Source organism: Polistes canadensis, unplaced genomic scaffold (genome assembly GCF_001313835.1).
Source record: "Polistes canadensis isolate GaletaPanama2010 unplaced genomic scaffold, ASM131383v1 scaffold_76, whole genome shotgun sequence".
Taxonomy (NCBI): domain Eukaryota; kingdom Metazoa; phylum Arthropoda; class Insecta; order Hymenoptera; family Vespidae; genus Polistes; species Polistes canadensis.
The window spans coordinates 599,018-623,491 of record NW_014569623.1 but is presented as its reverse complement, the minus strand read 5'-3'; the positions used below and the strand labels follow the sequence as shown (position 1 = coordinate 623,491).

At 26.7% G+C, this 24,474-nt stretch overlaps 2 protein-coding genes across 3 annotated transcripts in view; both read left to right on the top strand.

Annotated features, from left to right (window-relative positions):
- LOC106786549 overlaps positions 1 to 21,806 on the top strand; it is a 38,657-nt gene extending 16,851 nt beyond the window's left edge. Inside the window, exons 2-8 of the mRNA XM_014748052.1 lie at positions 5,385 to 5,441; positions 12,863 to 12,924; positions 13,215 to 13,338; positions 15,488 to 15,644; positions 16,090 to 16,678; positions 16,924 to 19,110; positions 19,189 to 21,806. Of these exons, the coding sequence (XP_014603538.1) occupies positions 5,408 to 5,441; positions 12,863 to 12,924; positions 13,215 to 13,338; positions 15,488 to 15,644; positions 16,090 to 16,678; positions 16,924 to 19,110; positions 19,189 to 21,207 (5,172 nt within the window). The 5' untranslated portion in view covers positions 5,385 to 5,407 and the 3' untranslated portion in view covers positions 21,208 to 21,806. The remainder of the gene's footprint in view (positions 1 to 5,384; positions 5,442 to 12,862; positions 12,925 to 13,214; positions 13,339 to 15,487; positions 15,645 to 16,089; positions 16,679 to 16,923; positions 19,111 to 19,188) is intronic.
- Positions 21,807 to 22,207: 401 nt separating this feature from the next.
- Positions 22,208 to 24,409, top strand: LOC106786550 (glycoprotein-N-acetylgalactosamine 3-beta-galactosyltransferase 1-A-like). Of its 2 annotated transcripts, XM_014748053.1 has the most exons (5): positions 22,208 to 22,350; positions 22,553 to 22,660; positions 22,742 to 23,628; positions 23,715 to 24,016; positions 24,144 to 24,409. In XM_014748053.1, the coding sequence occupies exons 3-5, from the start codon at positions 22,773 to 22,775 to the stop codon at positions 24,351 to 24,353; spliced, it is 1,368 nt and encodes a 455-aa protein (XP_014603539.1). In that variant the 5' UTR covers positions 22,208 to 22,350; positions 22,553 to 22,660; positions 22,742 to 22,772; the 3' UTR covers positions 24,354 to 24,409. The 2 variants fall into 2 exon arrangements, with proteins under 2 accessions (XP_014603539.1, XP_014603540.1); XM_014748054.1 differs by lacking the exon at positions 22,208 to 22,350 and having other exon boundaries at positions 22,525 to 22,660.
- The last annotated feature ends 65 nt before the right edge of the window (positions 24,410 to 24,474 follow it).

Here is a 24,474-nt window from a genome sequence, read left to right as displayed (position 1 = left end):
AGGGGTTAAATGAAAGTAGATTTTTCATATACATTTTCTATACATGAAATTTCTTGGCTTTTTGTTTGTTTCCTTTTTTAATCGTATCGTTTCCTTTCGTTCCATTTCATTTCATTCGATAAATGTATATATATATATATAGTTGGTTTAAAAAGGCGCGGCGCTTTCCACAACGAGCACGTATCTTTCATTCACGACACAGAATCTGGGGAAAGCCGTCGTTGTCGTCGTCGTAGTAGTTTCTGTTGGTTGGTTGGTTGGTTGGTTGGTAACTGCTACGAAACAACAAATCGTGAACCGATGTGCCGGTTTTACGTATGGATGAATTCGAATATCGTCGTGAGAATCGATCGCTTTCTGGAGAAAACGAATACGTAAATACGTTTTAGTACGTGTATAGAAGACGATCTTATATACAGGGTGATTCTTAAATAAAAATAACAAATAAATACATAACCTAATATACTAGTAATTTTTTGGTAATAAATCTTTCGAATACAAACAAATATTACTAGATTTTTTATAAGAAATTTGAATAATCATTGTTTTTTTCAAAATACGATATTTTTGGAAGAATTTTATTTCTGCCGAATGATAATTGTTGGATACGTTGATTATAAGAATTCAACGAGTAATCCTATAATATATGGTTTTTTAATTAATTTTTGTTCATTAAATTATGGAGCTTTGAAGTTCTGTATATATAATTGATTTAAATTAATATTTTAAATTGTAAGATTAAATGTGATTTTAATTATAAGAGAAAATAAAGAAAAGAAATTATAACAACTTTATATAAATGATTCCTGTATAAAGAAATATGAATAAATAAATAAATAAAACAAAAAATATAAAGGGAAAATAATTGATTGAAAAAAGATTTACCATTGTTACTCGTTCGTATCTTCTAACAAAAAATATTCTCTAAGACTTTTGATTATATTTAAAATATCAATTTCCAATTGAAAAAAAAAAACATAATTATGTCTTTTATAAACTAAAAAACAACAGTATTCTCTAGAAAATAACTATGATAAATATTACATTCTCATACAAATTTTCCTTAAAATATTACTTAATAAAATCAATAGTTAAAAATGGGACACCCTGTAGGTGTTTTTTTAGATCAGTGAAAGTGTAATGCAAATTTTCTAACGGTGCCACATCTTTTTCTTTTTCTTTTTCGTATACACACATATTATATACGCATATATAAATATAAATATATATGTATGAGGGGGTGGGGGGGGGGCTTTAGAAGAAAAACATCTTTCATCCGATCATTCGTTTATTTTTTTTCTTCTTCTATAAAATTATTTTTTAAAATATTTAATTACGAAGTTTTTAATAATTGTTATCTCTTGTACGTGTACACAATGGTGCCTTCTTATATTAACTGTCCTTAATATTTTGAACTTGACATTTAAAATGACGGATAACGCATGCACGTGTTTATGAGGTAACCTTCGGTATTTCATTATTTACACCGACAGTAGTAAGAAGCAGCAACATCACAAACGTGAGTATATATATAGCTTTCTTAAAAGTACATTTATGTGTGTTGGTGTGTGTCGTCGGTGTTTTAAGCTGGGCGTATATTATCCCTAGGCATTTCAAAAGATTCCCAATTGTACAGGATTATTCAAAATTAAACGATACACATTTGTAAATTAAAATTTAAATACGAACTCGTTGACACAGGGGAAGGGGTAGTAGAGATGGGAGTGGGGGTAAACAGTTTTCTCGTATTTCGTTTGTTTTTTTTTCCCCTAGGCAACAAATTCCTAACCTATAAAACTCCCAAAATTTTTATTTCGTATCTTGTATTTATGATTATAAATTTTTATAAGTTTGATCGATTTTTAATTCTTTATTCGATTTTCATTTTTTTTGCCCTTCTCTTGCATTATTTCAACGATCATTGGTTGATTAATAAGAATACTTTTCGAATCAGCGTTTGACTTGTTAGTCAAATGAACGAATTATAACAACTTGGTTTTTTAATCGTTAATCAATATTATCAAATGTTATGTTATTTATTTGAAAAAAAATATATGAAGAAACACTTCCCCCCCCTCTCCCTTAATTTCATGTTTTTAGGATTCGCATGATATTTTTGTAAAAGTTCAGTTTTATTTTAACGAAATTATGTTTAAGTAAAAATTAAATGGACGAATTAATTTTAACGATGTGGGAATATCTTTATTGGGTTACTTTAAGATAACGTAATTCAACAACCATTAGATATTTTTCTATGGGAATTGTAGATAAGTATAATATACTTCAATGATCTAAAAATTCATTAATGAGTTGAATAATAATATAAAAATTAGCATTAATAAAATTGAATTGAAGATTCGTGGAAATTTTGAATAGAAAATTGATGTCAAAAGTTTGTATCAAACGTGAACGAAAAAATGAAACAGTTGAACATTAATTATAATTAATATTAGTTAATACAATGAAACATTAGAATGATTTGATCGTTCATAATTAATGTCACGAACCGTAATCGTATTAATTTCTTAACAGTTTGCATTTTATTTCATTTTAATGATGCGTCATTTAATTTGGGATTGACCTGTAGCAAGAAAATGTGTTAGAACATACACGCACGTGCGCGCGTGTATAGAAATAATTAAGGATTATTGAATAGATTAGAATAATCAAAAGGTGTTGTTGATTTTCTTATGAGCAATCGTTTAAGTATGTTAAAATTTTATTTGAGTAGTACGAGTAGGTAATATTCTGGAATCAAGCACAAGATGTGGAAACGCCTTTCTCTTTCACACGTGTTTGAGCTCTTCAACAAAGTGAAATCAAACTTTATGAGTTAAAGAAATTGACAAAAAAAAAAAAAAGAAAAAGAAAAAACGTAAGAAATCGTATCGTTTTTCTTCTAATTGCTAATAGATTTAGATAGATTATCTAAGATTAAGATATATATATAGTTTCTCTCACGATGGATTTATCATTGTTAAAAAATACAAATTGTTAGTTGCAGTTGTAGGAACAAAAATTGGCAAACTTCACGCGTATGCACGTTTTTGTAATTATTTCTTTTATTTTTTTATTAATACGAAGTATTACGAATTAAAATTTTATTTTTATTAGAATATTTAACGTTTTAAGCTATAGTGTGTGAGTGTGTGTGTTGAATTGCACGAAAAGTTTTTGTCTTTGCTTATATTTGATAATTTAAATTCAATAAGAATGATAATGATATTTTGATAATGTTGCACACACACACACACAAGCTGATAAATGATTTGTGAATTATATTATTTAATTATTTATGATCAAATAAATTTGCCTAATATACTATTATTATTATTGGAATATGATAAAGAATTAATGAAAAATTAATAGAGTTATAAGAAAGATTAAATAAATTATTTATTAATAAAATAAATTATATTAATTATATAACAAAATTGCTAACGAATAAACAAACACACACATACATATATTTTTATACATTATTTTATACATATTTTATTTATACTATCTATTTATACATATATATATTATATACATATATTTTTTCTTAATTCTAATGATGCGAGAAAAGTTTGTATTGTTTTTTTTTTTCGAGGTGAATTTGTTGTGTTTAAAGAAAAAAATAAAATCTATTTAAAGTGAGAGAAAAGAATGAGAACTCGTAAAGAGGTTTCACTTTAGAGGATGCATTTTAATCGTGCAGCTCTACGGGATGGGAGGGTTTTAAGAAGGTTGAAACGATTGCTTAATCCCTGTCATCGTTAACTCATAGTTACTCTCATCGGCCGATTGTACCCGCGAGCGAACAACTACTTTCACCACTTTATTTTATTTCGTAGTATATTCGGTAACGAATACAACGAAATACGTCAATTTCTTATATTAGAAAATCAAACCAAAAACAAGAAATTTTATCAAAAGAAATTAAGTAATTTAATATCTTCAGAAAAGAAAAAAAAAAAGAAAAATAGTTAAATCAGTATGTTCAATGAAGTTTTTTATTTTAATTAATAATTTAATTTAAATTGTAATCCGTAATAATAATTATTATTATTATTATTATATAAAATTTAATTATTTGTTTTTAGGTGTAGGAAGAAGGATTATGTATTAATATTTTAAATAAATTGAAAGATAATATTGTTTATAATGAAATGCATTGTTGTGTGTTATTATGATTGGTTAGTATTTGAATAATATTAAAATATTACGACAATTTGTTAATATTTGTTATTATAAACATTATTTTGTTAAATATTAATATGCAGTTAAAACGTAAACAAGTAGTAGTACAATGTAATGCATCGAAATGTGATTAGATAATTTATATATGGAAACAAAAAAATAATTATTTATAATAAATTATTTATATCGAACAAAATATAAAATAGTTTGTTATTATCGTATTAATGATATTAAAGAAAAATAATTCATATATGTGTATAACGGTTAAATTTATTTTAAAACATACTTTTACAATACGAACATTTATTTTTCTACGAACTTTCGAGCTCGAAAGAAATGTTTGTATGCTAATTATTTGTAACTCGTATAAAAAATTGCAGATGTTTTCCTCATTCGAAGCAACAAATCAACTACGTCGCTTTCATTTGAAACGATTTTCATGTCACGTTTCTTGTTAAATTCAAATCACGGATATAAACCCGTGAATAATTCCACATTTGACCGCAAACTTTGAGTGGGGAAGGTTTACAAAAAAAGAAGAAAAAAAAAGAGAAAGAAATAAAAAAAAAAAAGACGAAAGACGAGGAAGTTGCCGAAACGATCGAAAAAAAATGTGTTCCTTGCGAAATACAAACGTAAGAACGTTTCTTCCCCCTTTCTCGTTTTAATTTTTTTATAATCAAAAATTTAGAAATATTTATAATACATTTGTATTTGTGTATTTCGAAAAATCATTTCGTTTATTTGCCAATAAATTTCGTCAATCATTATTATTATTATTCATACCTAATCTCACTTTAAATCTCGATGAGTAATTTCAATTAGTTGAAAGGGTTGAGGATAAAATAAACAATATTGATGGATGCTAATTGTTGCATAACAATTCTAGAAATAACCGAAAAGTCGAATTTATCAAATTAAATCCTCATATAAAACATTTTGAATTGTTAATTGTTAGAAAAAATCATTTCTTTTGTTGACGATGAAGAAACGAAATTACTTTCCGAACAACTTAAAATAATTGTCAGAATTTGATTATTTTTTATTGAAAAGTGTATTGATTTTAAATACTTATCGGTTAACCCAAACAGGAATGAATAAATATTTATATATGAAATGTTGTAAATAATTTGTATTAATCATATTTTGTTTTTTTATTTTGTAATATATATTTTCTTTGACTTTTTTGTATTTTATAGGTCGAAGGAATTATTGAGCAGCCATGAACTTTGCGCTGCATGGACTTCTACTACAGGGTAAGACGAAAAACAATATTAACATTGTTTTAATTTTAATCTGGTCCCATTTTTATGATCCCATCCGTTGGCATTGACAAACACGATTGGATTATTGTCTATTGTTTAACGAGAGTGTCGATTATTATTAACCAACTTTTAACTGTTAGAAATATAAATGGAATCGATCGAAACGAGAAGACAATGTGATTTGTATAGCGATTAGTACGACTGTGAACAACCACACCTTCTTTAATTAGAATTCAATTGATTTTATTATTGTTTCGTTCAATGACTTCTTTATTACCATAAAATAATAATAATCATGTGGTATATATATATATTATTATTATTATTAAAATTTATCACATGAACATATAATATATTTGGATGTTATTATAATTAATAATAATAATTATATATAATATTTCCATTGTTTTTATTCAATATTTGTGTAATTAGAAGATAATATATTAGGATTGAATTAATTTACTTAATTCAATAGTTTTCATTCTTCATTACAAATTCTAACAATGATTATTATAATTACATTTAAATTTGTAATTAATGATTGGTAATTTAATTATTTAATGTTCATAAATGTACAGTTATTCCCCAAAATATTTTGACACTATAGTACAACTAATTTTGTTGTTTCATATTTATAGTGATTGCTTTTTAAATAATCAATTATAAAACTAAAAAAATAATCATTTTTTATTGTTAGAATATTTTCATGAATCACTTTAGATGTATCCAATAATTTATACATTTACATATACACATACCTATGAGTGTTATAATTTTAAGAGTGTTGTAATGACCACCAAGAAAGAGAAGGGAAGTTTACTTCATAAAATTTATTGATTCATCGTTCACATATATCTACTTTTCTTTTTTTTATTCAAAATCAGTCTACATTTTACATACTGTAGTATAACTAACTTTGTTGTTTCATATTTATAATGATTGCTTTTGAAATAACCAAATATGAAATTAAAAAATTAGTTTTACTTTATGATTCAATTATTTTTATCAGTCATTCTAAATATACTTAATAATTTATATATTTGCATATACACCACATATAAGTGTCATTCAGAAAGTGTTGTAATAATCACCAAGAAAGAGAAGGGAAGTGTAGTTCATAAAATTTATTAATTCATCGTTCACATATATCTACTTTTCTTTTTTTAATTCAAAATCAGTATACATTTTACATACTACAGTATAACTAACTTTGTTGTTTCATATTCCTAGTAATTGCTTCTGAAATAACCAAATATGGATTGATTCAATTATTTTTATCAGTCATTCTAAATATACTTAATAATTTATATATTTGCATATACACCACACATAAGTGTCATTCAGAAAGTGTTGTAATAATCACCAAGAAAGAGAAGGGAAGTGTAGTTCATAAAATTTATTAATTCATCGTTCACATATATCTACTTTTCTTTTTTTAATTCAAAATCAGTATACATTTTACATACTACAGTATAACTAACTTAGTTGTTTCATATTCCTAGTAATTGCTTCTGAAATAACCAAATATGGAATTAAAAAATTATTTTGATCAGTCATTTTAAATATACCTAATAATTTATATATTTACATATACACATACCTATGAGTGTCATTATTCAGAAAGTGTTGTAATAATCACCAAGAAAGAGAAGGGAAGTGTAATTCATAAAATTTATTGATTCATCGTTCACATATATCTACTCTTCTTTTTTTTTTTATTCAAAATCAGTCTACATTTTACATACCACATATATATATACATACACACATTGAACATTTCTTTCTCTACTTTGACTTTTCTCCTTATGTAACCGCGTGACTCCGGCGCAAGGATGCGGTTAGACCTTTCGAAGCGTGTCTCTTGGTGCCGAAGTCACGTAAGACGCACATTACTAAGTCACGATCTTAATTTCACTCTCTCACGTTGCCGAATAATTATTTTACGAGAGCAGAGAAAAGAAATTGTGATTTTAATAACGATTATGATGAATTCGAAAGCATTCTATTTTAAGGATTATTCATTCTTTCTTCTTCAAAACTTTTTTAATATTATATTTGTCACTTGTTATATATATAACTATAAATGATTGAATTAATCTATTTTATTTGTTTGTTTTGTTTTTATTCTTTATTAGCTGAACTATCATTTTGTTGACCATCTTATTGTAGTGTTTAAACTATTATACAGTTTATTTTAATTGAATTCAATAATTTTTGAATATTTATTGAATAGGTTTTGGTTAGATGTGGATAATAATTTGTTAGTAGATTAAATGGGTGATCAATAATTATTGTAAGGATAGGATTATGTTGGAATATAAATTGATAATAATATTTTATTGTATATACTAACAATTTCATTGAAATATCTATGCAATAAACAGTAGCCTTTTATTACTATATTTTCTTAGAATTAAATACTTGATTGATAATTAATAAAATGAATAAAAAAATACACACACACAACCCCTAATAAATAACAATCTTTAATAAAAACTTCATTATGGAATTTTTTAAATAATGAATTAATAATTAATTATAAAAATGTCAAGATATATATATTAATTTATAAATATTAATGTTTTATTAAGGTATAAATTCGAAAATAAATACTTTTAATTGGGTATCATTTATTTGTCTTGAAAAATGGATTAAAAATTTGATTGATTTGATGAAAATTTCGTCATTTATCCGGGTACACTAGTTTTACTAAATCTTCGAACTTTACTTTCATCCTTGAAGCGACCTTCCAAAAGGAATGAAAGGCTCTCTCGGTATCGTTAGTTTCATCCTTAAACCGGTCTCATGCCGGATGGCAAACCTTGGTGACGCGCGTTACTATTTTCGAACGTGCAAGTAACAACGCGGGTTTAACGATTGAACTTGGAGAAGAAAGAGAGAGATGTATAGAAAAACATTTGTAATTCTATTTAAATATATATATATATATATATATATATGGATATGTATATATATTTTTTTTTAGCATCACTATGACATCCATTTGTCATCTATTTAATTAAATCTCATCAATTATTTCTGTTTCTTTTTTTTTTTCTTTTTTAGATATCGAATATAATTTTACAATCACAATTTGGTGTTTACATTTTTGATTTTTTTATTTAATTTTTTTTTAAATATTATACAATTGTTATCGAGTATTAGAAAGTTGTTGTAGAATTTTTATTGTATAAATTAAAGTATAAAAAGCGAGACAAATGTTTTGTTAGTTTAATTACATTTGATTTTTACTCGGACAAGAAACAAATTAAATTATAAACGGGTTAATATATAAATGATTGATTAATGAAATATAATTTGTTAAGTAGATATATTTATTTTGTTCATTCGCATTTTTTCTTTTTTTTTTTTCAAATTTATTATTGTAAATTATGAAAGACGAATGCACGCGTGCACTTATAAAAACAACAACAATGATATAAATATCAATATAATTTATTTTTAAAGAAGAAATAAGTTTACGATTATATCTAGAAATTTTTTTTTTTTTTAAATATCTTGGGGAAATAATTTTGAGGTTAATTTCTAAGATTCTCTTCCATTTTATTTAGCGAAATCAATATTTCCAATATATAAGCTTTCTCTTTTGAAATTTCTTTCACACTTTCTCATTTAACATAATTTCATATTTTTTGAAGTAATTCTTTTTTTTTTTTTTTTACATTCGATTACAAGATCTACATGTTGTCTGTACAGATAATCGGAGTTACGGTGAATCAAGAGCCGGATTAATCGGGCTTCCGGGAATATCTGGGTAAGAATTTAATCATCAGGTTCTATACGTTAGAACGATATTACGAAGAATTTCTCAATTCTATTGAATACAGGAAATATGTCCATTCAAATCTACCGTAAATCGAATAGGAATCTTATTTAATTTAAATATATGATAGATAATTAACATAAATTTCATTAATTTGTTGTTACACTCTGGGGGAGAACATTTTCGTACCAATTTCATTGTTTTAATAAATAATTATATAATAAAATATGTTACAAAGGGCTAGTAGGTATGGGGGTGGGAGTTAATAATTAAGTAAATAAAAAATTGTAGATATAATTTATTATGAATTATATTTTTGATTTCAAATTTTTAGTGTGTGGTTTCGTTATGATTTTATGTGCACGCGTGCAATATTTTTATTTAACGTTACACTCTTTGACATAAGTTTTAGAAATCGAAGATATTGTTTATGTTTTCGAATGAAAATTTCAAATGATCTAGGGCAATGATAATTAACGTTGAGACAAATAAAGTCAATGGAATGTCTGCATAGATTAGAAAATTGTCTATTTCTTTTCTCGTTAGAAATGAAAAGTATGGCGGTACGTTATTCAGTCATTTATTTATGACGACATGAATATTCCACCAATAAGAAGAGATGACAATTTTAAAAATGGCGGAAATCTGGACGACATTTTGAAAACAGTTTTATTCATATAATAGTTTCTAATATTTCTATTGTTCAGATCTTTTCCTTGAATCCTACAATATAATAATAATAATAATAATATTTTAAACAAATATGATTTAATGGAGAAATAATTTATTAAATAAATTTATGATTATAAAATTTGATTTGAATAAACAATTAATATTTTATTGAATAAGGAATACAAGTATCTTCGTATATTAGAATTCAAATGTTCATTAAATGCAACATTTGTAAGTTCTCGCAATTGTATAATACCTTAAATCATAATTTACTCTTACGTTGATCTAAGAAACGATAGAATTTCTATACCAGTTTATTTATTAAAAAAGAAAAAAAATAACATACCGCCCACGTTAATTTTACAAACCTTTCACGGCGTATGAATAAATAGAAATATATTTTTTTTGCTTGTGTTTTTTATATACATAATTTTTGTACGAGATAGTTGAAATGACTTTTCAGTAAATAGAATTTTCTTGCTAAAGAAATTTCGTCACGGTTCACTATGTATTTCTCGTTATTCATATAGCATTCTAATGCTACTATGTACTTTCCTTCTAACATATTTCTCAAATGCAAATCTAGGAAGTAAAAGAATTCATTCGTCGTTTAGTTACACACATGGAGACACTTTTCTTACTGTATGCTGTTTGTCGACTAATTATTGTAATTCTACGCTGACTTCTTTTTTTAACTTCTTACGTCATTCATTGAACCTATTATAATGAGATGAATTTAAACGATCGTTTCAATTAATTAACAAGAGAAAGAGTATACAATGTTTTTCTTTTGTTTCTTTTTTTTATCCGACTAACTTCCTAATTTATTTTACGTGAAACCTTGTGAAAGTTCAAAATTGTTATTTGATCGTTTAAAAATAATTTTGTTAGTCGCCATTACACTGGTATACCTAACCTTACTTTTTAAACTTCATTTTTTTTGTTTTGTTTTTTTTTTATCGTTGATAAAATGAAATTACATTTCGGTTGATCCGATGTAAAATTAATTTTCTATCAAAATCCTTGTTTTGTTGTTGTTGTTGTTGTTGGAAAATATGTTTTCAATAAAATAATTGATGCATAATAAATATTATTTTCCATATTGAAGCGCGATCGGTATCACGAACGTTTCTTAATTAAAACGAATCAAAGGAAATATCTTGTGCTACCGTTTGCCTTTCACGCGAACCGATATATAGGGCACATTCGTTACATATGTAACATATGCATCGCGAATGTTCTACACCGACCAAGAAAGTTCACTTTTTCAATGTGAATATATGCGTGACATACAATTAAGTAATTATTATTCTTTTCTTTTCTTTTTTTTTTCTTGCTTTTTTGTTCTATGGTTTTTCTTTAATGATTTCCTCGTTTAAAGGTTTAACTTGTTGAGCTTTCACTGATCTATGAATAAATATGAATATATATATTACATATATGTATCGTTTGTAACAATAAGCAACTTTCCATTAGTTCATTAACAATTATACGTTTATTAATAATTTATGAATAATATTAAATATATCTAGATTAATATTATTAAAGGAATGGTGTTTCGTAATGGATGAAATTTTTATATTCGCTAATAAAGTTTTATATTTTAGAAATTATTTATCAAATTTATATAATATATTCTTTAATTTATGATAAAATAATATATAAGTAATGTAATATTAATTAAAATTTATAAAATTATTGTGCATTTACTGAATCATAATTAATTGATTAAAAATTAGACGATAAAAAGATTGAATAAAATGTTAAATTAATCAATTGTTAAATTTATATTTAAAATATATATAAAACAAATACAATTACATATATTCAATATAAAATAAAACAACGTTTCCTACAATAATAATAATAATAATAATAAGGTTAATAAATAATAAATAATCCTTTAATAAATATTGAAAAGAATTCATATATTCATATTAAAAAAAAAAAGAAGAAAGAAAACTATTATGAAATATGATTCATTTTCTAACGACTCATCGTCTCAATATTGGAATAGTAAAAAAAAAAAACAGAAAATTTCCTTTTTTATTTATTTTTTTTTTTTCGGGATCAACGTGAACGTAAGAATGTCTCGTAGTCTGTTGGTATATACCGGGTATCTTGAGGATAATGGAGGACTTCCGTTTCCCGTGGCAGGCCTCGAATAACAATGACTACGTGTATTCGTCTCTTGCGTGTACTTTCTTACACATAATATACATATACGTCTTTACTTGTAACTCATAAATGCTTGCATAGCACACACATATAAGGTATACCCTGTGTAAATCAGTTCACTCTCGGAGAAATATTAAAAAAATATAAAGGAAAAAGAAGAAAAAAAAATCTAAAGGATAACAACTATTGTCAAGCGAAGAAAAATGATCTTTAGGTCATTTCCAAGGAATATCATTTGAAATTATATTCCCAATAGTATTCTACGATTTTTTTTTTTCATAATTATTATGATCAATGGCTGTGATAATTTTGGTCAACATTGTAACAATTATATTAATTTGTAATTCTATTAAGATTTATTATTGTTATATGAGTCGAGTATTTTTTATTTTTCAATATTTTTAATGAATATTAATTAATTTTATGTAATACTGCAAAAATTATTCAACCTGATATTGGATAGGGATTATGGTTTCTTCGTATTTTAATGGGAAAGTGATTTTTTTTTGCCAAATGGTTTAAAATTTGTTTTCTTTTCAATCGTATTTTATCATCGGAAAAATACGAAAATACTTTAACCCCCTCCGCGCCCCCCCCCTCCCACGTTATAAATGATTAATTAAAAATTGTTGAAAGTATTGATTTAACGAATAGAAGTATATTTTTATATTTTTCTTGTAAATATTACTCGTGTGTAATTCTTTTTTGTAATGGTTTTCTGTTTAAATATTAATGTATATTTAATCGAATTCATTTGAAATGAATATTTTTGTTTTAGCTTTCTTGTCAGCTCTAAACTTCCGGCATGGCTTACCTCCGTGCAGCGCAAGTGAAGCTATCGTGAGTAATTCCAAATTTTCATTATTCATAATACCTATTTAAAAATATAATTTTAATACATTACACACATTTATATATAATTATCATAATAATTAATAGTTACAGTTAATATTAGCAATATTTCAATGATTTTTGTTGAAAAAAAGTAAACAATTTCAATGTGATCTGATGAAAGAAAATTGGATAATTCGAATGTTATTAATTTTGGAATAAATTAGAATAAAAATGTTCGAACATATATATATGTGTTATTATAGACATATTTCTAATTATTCAATTGTTCTTAGAAGTACTTGGATTTCCATAATCTGCCGGATACGAACTTTTCGTGCCAAGGAAAAGTGATTGGTGGTTATTATGCGGACATCGAAACTGGATGTCAGATGTTTCATGTATGCACGATCGGTCAGAAAGGTAATTTAGAATATTTTTTTTCTTTTTTTTAAATATATTATATCTATACTTATCTGTATCTATATATATAGATAAATTACTCTAGTTTAATGCCACACCTATTGTATATAATTGACACTTTGTGATCACAACGTTGATCAATATTGATCTTTTATCTGTTAGATCTATCTGTTGACGGAACTCTTATTGACCTTTCTTTTTTTTTATTAACATTGAGACAAAAAAATCGAAATGAATTAATTATTCGAATGCACATATACGTTAAAAAATAATACATGCATTTATAATATGAATTTTTATTTATATTTATTTTATCAATTTTATTTCAATACACATGCACAAACATACATATATTTATTTATTTATTAAATTGAATATACAATAAATAATATTAAGAATTTTAAATAGAAACAAAAAATATTACTATCTCCCTTTGCAATAATTTAATTAAAATTCTTACAATATATATTTGCATTACTATTCAATACCATATATGTAAACGTAAAATTGTATCTACAAATAAACAAATATATATACAATGAACCATACCATATAAAAAAGAATATTATAATAATATTAATAATCATTTATATATATTTTATGTTTATATATTACAATTAAATATAATAATATTCCAATATTATTAATTGTTCAATTGAATAAAACATATATCTTTGATTGTTAATATGACAAATATAGATAATTTAATATGCATATATATAAACACACGCGTACACGTTAATACATAAAATATACATATGTGTTAAAATAATAGGGTAAAAGAGATAAGATTTTCTCGTGACGAGACAGTAGTGCCAGACACTCTTGAGTCTCGACTTAGGTCAGTAAACGTTCCTCAACGACCATGACATTCTCTGCGGGTGATCTCTCTCGATCTATTACAAAACTTAATCCCTGCATTTGACGATCTATTAGGTGAGAAAGGACCTTTTCGATAACATTAAGATCAAGATTTCTTATTGCAATGATACAATACAAATTTCTTTCTATTGTATTTTCTCTCCCTCCCCCTCTCCCCCTCTCCCCCCCTTGCCCCCTGTCCCTATCTTCCCACTAATCAGTCAATCATTTAAATATCAATTTCATTTTTGATATGTCATTTTAAATCTAATTGAAAGATCTATCGTTAAACTACCTCCCCCTCCCCCTCCCCCTTCCCCGCCATCTCATCCCTCATTGTCATACTTATAAAGATTTATCTTTCGTATTTTAATACAAATTATCTACCAACGTTGAAATTAAGTTTGCACAATCACTTTGCGTGCTATTATAATAATGTTCTGAAAGTTTCAACAATCATTTATATATGGGTTTCTTTTCTGTTTTTTCTTTTTTTTTTTTGCTTTTTTTTTTGCATTCACAACTCATAACCGAAGATTAATGAACCTGTGACCTTCCAAAGACGAGTTTCTCGAATGATTTATATAACTAGTTTTGTGTCCATGATGTAAAAAGTTGCATGAAATGATGATGATTATTATTATTATTATTATTATTTTTATTGTTGTTTTATTTTAATTTAGGAAAAAATTCGTTTTGAACAATTTGTTTCGAAGTTTATTATAGAAGATTGGAATTGTGTTAAATAGTGGATAATAATTAATTGGGAAAATAAATGATTATAGTGTTCGATGGAAATATTAATTTACAATCCCCATCTAGTTAAACGAATGAGTAAGGCCCCTTAAAGGTCCCGAGGTTTTAAAATTTCTTCTCATTAGGGTTAGAGAGAAAGTTACGTTTTTTAAATAAATTTATTTAACCCCTTTACACTCCGAATTGTATTTCAATGTTGTTACCAACAGTTTCCAACGTTTTGAAATTTATTTTAACTTAAAAAAATGAATGTAATGTAATATTAATTCGATAAGATTCAAAATGTTGAATCACACTCGACATAGGAGTGCAAAGGATTAATGGCATTATGGTACAATATTTTTGATTATTTTTCTTTTTTGTTTGGTTTTGAAACTTTATTTTTTTAACTTAAGTTTGAGGGTCCCGAAACTGGGTATCGTTTGAGACCCTAATTTAATTTGATTTGTCATCGACTAACTCCCCAAATATGCGTTGAATATGAACAGCCCCGAATAATATTCCTCTTCTTCACCGTGAGATTTGGTTTCAGACGAGATTATGGATATAAGGTTCCTTTGTTTGAATGGAACCATCTTCGATCAAGAGACTAGAGTCTGCGAACGTGTCGATGAAGTTGATTGCAGCAAGAGCGAACAGTTTTATAATCTTAATTTAGAGCTCTATGGCAACAATGCCGTCACATTTGGGTAAGTTTAAATAATATGTTATTTATATTAATATAAAATAATGTATTAATATACATATACCAGCAGATCGCTAATAATAATATTCAAATTTTATGTTAATTAATATTTTTATGTGGAAGATTCAAAATGTTCCAAGTCAATTTTTTTGTTTTAAATAAAATGTCACATCAATCATTAGATTTATGATCGAGGTGGATTAATACTTTTCTTTTTTTTATTTCTAATTTTTGATCCTTTTTTGATCCTTTTTTGTAAAGAAACAAAAGTGAATTTTTGTTAAATATTAGGAAGAAAAATTGATAAGCTATTATTTGTCCATCTTGAAATGATGCAATTTTTGTCATTTTTTAATCAGATACATAGTTTAAATATTATTCGAGGTGTACTAATTAATTGAATCATCCTATATAACTTGTTTGTGTAATACATTGTAAAAATGTTTTAGCTTACATGAGAATGAAGAAGAAGATAATCCTTCAGAATCCGTGGAAAATAGTCAACGTACTACCTCTGCACATTCTACCAGTGGCACAACAACAACAACGACATCACGACCAAGTAAACCATCAACAACTACAGCTAGAGGTTCATATTCAACCGGATATCCACAGCAACAATTTAGACAAGGATATCATCATCAATATATTCTTCACAATGATGATAGAAATGATAATCAAGCAACTTCTTATCAATTGTTTAGTAATCAAGGTGTTAGTTCAACTACTGTTCAAGAAGTACCTCAAGCTCATCAAATTAGATTCAGTTCAACTGCAAGTCCACAAATCATTCGTAATGAACAATCAACAATATCACCGATCTATCATATCACATCTTCGACTATCCAAACATTATTGGATAGAAATCCAAGCAATTCAGCATTGATTAATCCAATATATAATAATCATGGAATTGTCAGCACTACAGAATCCTTTAATGTTCATAATCCTAGAGATACGTCAGAGTATCGTGACAATGAACATCGTAAGCATAGTATTACTCCTTTAGAAGCTATACAATCAACCAATCAAGGAAAGGTGATACTATTATTTATAATGTTATACATTTTTATATATTATATTTATTTGATCAGTATTTTAAGTCATTGAAAGCAAATCCAGTTTTATGGGATTGGGCATTTTCCATTTAGTCTCTTCAGTTTTTGATAATATTGTTAAAATACTGATACAATAAATATAAGTCTTTATATTACAATTAGACATATTTTATATTATAAGAAAATGTTACATAATAAAATATATTATTCGTTTGTGTTTTGTAGGTATCAAAATTAACAATATCACCAATACCTTCTCAAGACGAACAGAAAGATAGCCAAGCTTCTCAACAGCAAAGAATTTCGTCGAATTTTCTTCCTACTCCGGCTAGCGTTGAAACAACGATTAAATCATTTTATCCAACTCCAAGGACATCACCGAAACCTTCAGTATCAACATCTTCTAATGGTCAAATTACTCAACATATTCACGTGCCACCTCCTATTCCGGTTCCACAATTGAAACCACATCATATCACTATAAATCTACCACCACCGGATATTCAAAGGATTATACAAAACCCACCACCACCTTTGTTACCTTCCCAATCTCGAGTCATTGTTACTGCTAAAGCTAGCGTTAGCGATGAAACAGGAAGACCACTTAACACTACACAATTAGTGACTATACCTCTTCCAACTATTCCAGCTACTTATGATGATTATAAAGAAGGTGATGAATCCTTTGATCCGTTTTATCGCGATGTACCTAAACTTCGTAATCATCGTCGTGCTGTTGTACGCAAAATTGTCAGAAATCATAGAAGTAAAAGATCAATTACGCAACTTAATGATCCTGCTATTAGTATAAAAACGAATCTAAATTCAAGAGTTGTAAATGTATACCCAGTAAATACAAATTTAAGACAATTAAGGCATACTAGTACATCTGATGATACTCAATTAAAAGAAGATGAAAATATTAATACAAAAAATGTTGAACAAAAATCGATTATTACAATTAAAAATGATCATAATGTTGATGATTCAGAAAAGAATGCTTCTTATCATATAAATTTAAATTCAGAAGAAGAAGAAAAAGATGATAATGATGATAATGATAATGATGATGATGATGATGATGAGGATAAAGATAATGATCAAGATGAGAAAATATTTAAACATGATCAAAAAGAATCAGAAGAAAATGTTGAATCTGATATAGAAGTATTGGATCTTAATGAGTATACAGATTATGAAACGGATACAAATGTAGATCAAACAACTGAATCAGTCATACTGATTAATAATACTGATACAAATGGTAATACCTTTGAAGTAACATGGTTTACGGATAATATTACTAAAACTGTAGACAATGCAGATTCACAGATAATTGCATACAACATTTCAGATAAATCCAATAAAAATGAAGATGAAACAGAAATTGAAATAGTTTCTGATATGGGAGATGATGATACGTTTATATTAGATGAAGATAATAATAAAAATGTAGATAAAATGTCATCGACAAGTAAAATCGCCAAATCTGTCGACGCTGTTACAGTTTCTAGTATTTTGTCTATGAATAAAAAGGAACAAAGTAAACAAGAACAAGTTTCTAAATATGATTTAGAAGATAAAGTAACAGATGATGATAAAGATTACATGTATGATGAGGAGAAAGATGAAATTGATAATAATTCAGATAAGATAAATAAAAAATCTAATAACGAAAAGATAATATCTTCTAAAATAATAGAAGATTTAATTACAACTACTGAAATCGATAATTCTAGAACTGATACTTCAACGAAAAAACTTCATTCGAGAATATCTAGAAAAAAAATGTCTGCAAAAAGGAAACATCAAAAAGAAAACGATAGCATGATCGAAATTATTGATCCTGATAATACTGAAGAACGAGTATCAACGAATACATCTACCTCTAATTTGCAAACAGAAATTGAAGAACCGCATAATCATGATTTGAATAAATCTGATAAACCAGAAGTTAAAGAAATGGATACTGTGATAAAGTATAGTTCTAAATTTGCAAAAGATTTAACATCGAATAAAGAAAATGTTGGAAGAAAGCGTACACAAATTAACAACGTAGTCAAATATGAATCCGAAGAAAGGAATGTAGATAATTTAGGGAAAGTAAATAATTCTAGTAAATATCAATTAATGAACGATCAGGAAGCATTAGAATCATCTAATGAAAGTATTGAAAATAAGAATGATGAATCTAATACGTTTGTAAGCAATGTGGAAACTACGGAAACAACTAATGTTTCTTTAGAACATTTCGAAGAAAAAATAGATATTGCTGATAAAAAAATCAATTCTTATACGAAAGAGATTTCGATTGAACAATATCAAACTACGAATGATGTATCGACGACCAATGGTAAGAATAAAAAATTAGATAAAAATTCAAGTGAAAATTCAGATGACGATGACGACGACGAAAGTGATCGTTTAAAAAATAAAAAAAATTTACAAGAAGAAGAAAGATCGAATTTAAAAGAAAATTATTCGTTGGAAACAATTTATCATAAAAGTAAACATAAAAATTTAACTTACGTTGACGAAAAAGAATTTCATCAAACGCATGAACATTCTACGATGGAAAATTTAGAAAGTATAGTTTCAAACGACGATTTTCCTGAATATGATTATTCTATGAATGCATCAGATTATGATTGGTATAATTTATACGACTATACGGAATCTGATAACATAGAAGATGTTACCACTTCGATAGAATCTGACAATCACGAACAAATAACGGAAACATATGAAACTGTAACCGAATCTGTAGGAATGAAAGATTTTAAAACAGTTGAACAGGAAGACAGTACAACGGGTGTTCTGAAATTTATCGACGAGTTACCAAAGATTAATAAAATGGAAAGTAGTACGGAAAAAGAAATAGTTTCTGTTGAACCTTCTGTACAAGATTATGTTGACGATAATTACGAGCCACATAATTACAAGGAACAAGAATCTATAGTTAATACTGAAAATCCAAGCGATGATAAGATTGAAAAAGATATTAAAGTTGTAACTGTCGATGAAAAGTTATCAGATAATGTAGATGACGTTAAAACAGATGATATTAAATTAGAGAAAGACAAATCAATGCAGAAAGATACTAAAGAATTTGAAAAATTTGTTGAAGATAAGGAACAACAGTTGACTACTACGTCAACTTCAAAAACCACGTTAGAAACAGTAACTTTATCAACATTGATATCGTCAACATTGCCACCGAGTTCTTTACCAATAACATCTTTGCCACCAATAACAACTTTGTTAACAACAACGACTGTTCCAACAACGATTGTACAAACGACTGTTCCAACAACAATTGTACAAACGACTATTCCAACAACAATTGTAGAAACGACTGTTCCAACAACGATTGTACAAACAACTGATCCAACAACGACTGTACAAACGACTGTTCCAACCACAACTGTACCAACTACAACTATACCAACTACAACAACAACCACAACTCCTCGTTCTGTGCCTAATCTCTTCAAACCATTTTCACTTAGAAAAAATTACAATTATATTCCCCCAACAACAACACCTAATCCAGTAATCATTAAAACCAGATTGCCTCTATTTAATCCAAAACCAGCCAAACCACCTAAATCTTATAACGAGTTAGTACCAAAGCCAGTTATTAGAAAACTTACTTTACCAACTCGAAGACCACCCACTACTACACCTACAAGTACTACGAAAAGAAGCAAAGAATTAAATAATATTGAAAGTACGACAAGCACTATGAAAAGAAATGAAGAATTAAATAATATTGAAAGTACAACAACAAAAATGTTAGACAATTTAAACGTAACTCAGATTCTTACTTTATCTACTGACAGTAAAGATTCACAATCTTTGAATTCTAATATTGAAAATTTCACTTCGTATCCTTTGTCAAGATTATCAACGCTCTCCATAGCAGCAGTAGATGTTACTACCTCTAGTAGTGATACAAGTAACATTTCAGATACTACAGAAACAAATACAAGTAATACGGATATAACAAATGAAGATATCATGGATGTATCAACCATACCAACAGTTATTCCAACTTTAATAGAAAAAGAATATACGGATAAAAAGAAGCATACAGAAACTGAGGAAACTACAACTCCTATTACTACTAGCTATTATCTTCATGATATAACAGTTGCAACAACAACTGAAAATGTACGTTCAATAAATCATCCAATTTCAACGCCTAGTTCAACTCTAATTGAGAGAATCGATAAAATTCCATCATTCGAATCAACTAGACGATTGAAAGACAAATCTTTCTCTATTTCTAAAATCTATGGCAGTTTTAATTGTCTGGAAAGAGAGATGTATAGATTTTATGGTGACATGAGAGACTGCCGGTTGTTTCATTATTGTTCTCCCGGTTTTACTCCAAAGCAAGTTTTAGACTTTCGCTTTGTTTGCGAAGAGGGTACTATGTTCGACGAAGAAAGTCAAAGTTGTCGACACGATATTAAAAGTACCAAGTGCCCTAATAGACTGTGGTAAATAAGAAAAACATTATCATATGTTTGATTTTTGTTTTCTTTATCGTCAATATTTCTCCGTCCCATATTATCTTGTGCTATTGATTTTAATAATTAGTGAATCCTAGGACTCCTTAATATATTTATAATTTTAATTTAATAAGTAAGATCCCTCTAGAAGGAGAATCCTTCTTCTAAGCATTAGCCATAACTGTGAGTAAATGCGCTGGATTCACACTTATTAAAATTAATGCTATCTCTGATATATAATATGCGTTTATAAATTATATATTATCGTAATGAAGAAAAACATCATATCAAATTCAAGATTTTCAAGAAGTGATATATGTAATACCATTTTAATGAGATTTTTACTCGACTTTTTGATCGGGTAAAATATTCGTGAGATTTTAGATGTTAATGACTGAAGGATATCGGTTCCTATGTTGCATAGGCAATGGTTTGTAAAAGGATGTAAAATTGTTTATATTTGATATTTATGAATATGCGAATACATGTGATAACATAATTGCTTTATTAAAGAATACCGTCATTTCTTTCATATCTTTTATTATTTTATTTTTAAATGATCATATAAAAAACAAATACAAAATTTACTGCAACGTGCAGCTTTACATTATAATTTATATTTTGTTTCTTTTTATCAACAATTATATTTAATTATTATAAAACATTGAGAATGTGTTTTGTTTTGGATTTGTTGTATATACTAATTTCATCGAATTTTGCTAAATGCTAAAATAAGCATGCAAACATAATTATGTCACGTGTCATAAACATCGTTTTTAATGATGCTAATATTCATAAATAAAGATTTGTTCCCAATAATTTATCCGTTTTTATATGAGCATAATATTCCTACATATATGTTTAATTTTTGCGTGTGTGTTGGAGTAGAGTAAGTATTCACACACATTCAAATAAAGAGAATTACATCTATGTATCACTGCGCTATCTAGTTGAGTTGGTAGTATCTATTTAAAAGACTGACTTAAGTTATTTTTGTTTCTTTTTATATATCCAGGATCTTTCATAACCTATCTGGATGCAACTTACAAGCTTAATACGTAGATAAATTTAATAATGATTGGCAATAATAAGAGATTGAAAAAGTTAGAACGAATAGATATTTGTATTTGTTACTGTAAGTATTATTATAATTTTATTAGGAAATAATATAAAATGTTTAAAAATAATAATTAATCTAACTCATGAATTTTAATGATGCACACAATGAATCATAACTTTCAATTATTATGATTATTATAAATTGATAGATCAGATAGATTAACTTAATTTTATTTATCATTCGAAACAGGTTTAAAATGAAAGTAATCATTTTAAAGTTTCAGTTACATGATGCTGTCAGAAATAATTATTTACAATTATATTTACAATAATTATATTCTATAAGATGCAACCAGATGGATTGATCAGTTAATATTAAACAAAAGGTTATTTGAATCATTTAAATAAGTGAAACGAGCATCGATTCCGTTGGAATTATTTATAAATTAAAATTTATAATTTTCCAGCTGAAAAGAAATAAGAATTTAATTGTGTATCATGACCTTTCATCCGTTACAAAGAAGATCCACGTTTCTAATTGGATTTGGAATCGGTTTTGTTTTGGCTACGTTGTTTTATTTAATAGGAAATTTTGTTAATGAAAGTACTATTTATGATAAGAAAAAGTGGCAATATCAACAGTATTCAGATGATTTATCTATCGTTTGGATGACACCTATTAATTTTCTCTCAAGAGGAATCAAGTTTCGTAATTGGATCAAAAGTAATTTGACTAAGGGATTAGAAAATGTGTCCTATGATAAGTGGTTTGCTGGATACAATTTGCAAAGATATACTATCGATATGGATCGTTACTTGTATGAACCAAAATCAGATAATACTTCACAGGAATCTGTTACATTGGAATCGAATTGGTTGAAATCTAAAATATTTATTACGTGTATTGTTTTTGTGGAGAAAGTTAAATTGGCGAGATCCATAAAAGATACTTGGGGTAGTCATTGCAATAAAATTTATTTCTTTGGACAACGCATACAAGATTCTCATATACCTATTATCAATTTTACTATGAAGTTTCAATCCTCTTGGCATTTTCTATGCGAAATTATGAATTATATATGGAAAGACAATGAAGTCAAAGAATGGATACTTTTTGTAAAAGACGATATGATGGTGATACTAGAAAACTTACGTTACATAGTCGCACCATTAAATTATGAAGAAAATTATTATTTGGGTCATGCGGTTGTAATGTGGGGCCAACCGTATAACGTTGCTCAAGCAGGCTATGTATTAAGTAAAGGATCGCTTAGAAAAATGATAGAAATGTTTAACACGTCTGAAAAATGTGCAGCTGGTGGTAAATATTGGAAAAAGGAAGATTATTATCTTGGTAAATAATTTATTTATTATTTTATTAAACTATTGAATATTATATGTGTGTAAATTATAATGTATATATTTTAACATTACGTACAGGAAAACATTTATCATCTATGGGTATACTACCTATGGATACACGGGATGAATATTTAAGAGGAACTTTTCATGGTTATACTTTAAATAATTTATTATGGGGAATTGCAAAACCTGGTAGTTATTGGACACATGCTTTGTATCCTACTCAAAAAGAATGTTGCTCTTCCATGTCAGTAACATTTAGTGCTACCGAGGCTGACAAAATGTTTACTTTTAATTATTTTTTATACAATTTACATATTTTTACCAATAAAGGAGTTTTTGGAAACAAACGTGCTCCTATGTCTTTCCCGGAAGAAGATGTAAGATTTTATAAATTAATTATTTATTTATATATTTTATTTTGCATTCTTACGAATACAGTTATCTATTTGTTTTATTAGGTTGCATATTTATAATAATATTTACCTTACTTATTATTAATTGTAGGTATGGAAGATTGCATTAAAAGAAGAATTTAATATAACTAACTTGAATGAGATTTCTAGCGATGCATATTATGAAATATGGCATTCGAAGTATTCAGAACCCGAGCAATTGATTTTGAAAAATTATCCAAATACTTCCAACGTATTAACTTCTATTTTGACTGCTTATGAATCTAGAAATCAAACGTTAGATAAATTATCGTTGAAATAAGAAATAGAAAAAGACTAGATTTATACCATGATGTTTTCTATGAGGAAAAAAAAGTTACATATATATATATATATATTTGTTATAGTATAAAATTAATAAATATTAATGTTATTTTACAAAT

Excerpts from the sequence above, each read along its gene's own strand:
- LOC106786550 (XM_014748053.1), top strand. The coding sequence starts at position 22,773 with ATGACCTTTCATCCGTTACAAAGAAGATCCACGTTTCTAATTGGATTT. Across the intron at positions 23,629-23,714 it reads AAAGGAAGATTATTATCTTG|GAAAACATTTATCATCTATG; the intron begins GTAAATAATTTA and ends CATTACGTACAG. Across the intron at positions 24,017-24,143 it reads TGTCTTTCCCGGAAGAAGAT|GTATGGAAGATTGCATTAAA; the intron begins GTAAGATTTTAT and ends TATTAATTGTAG.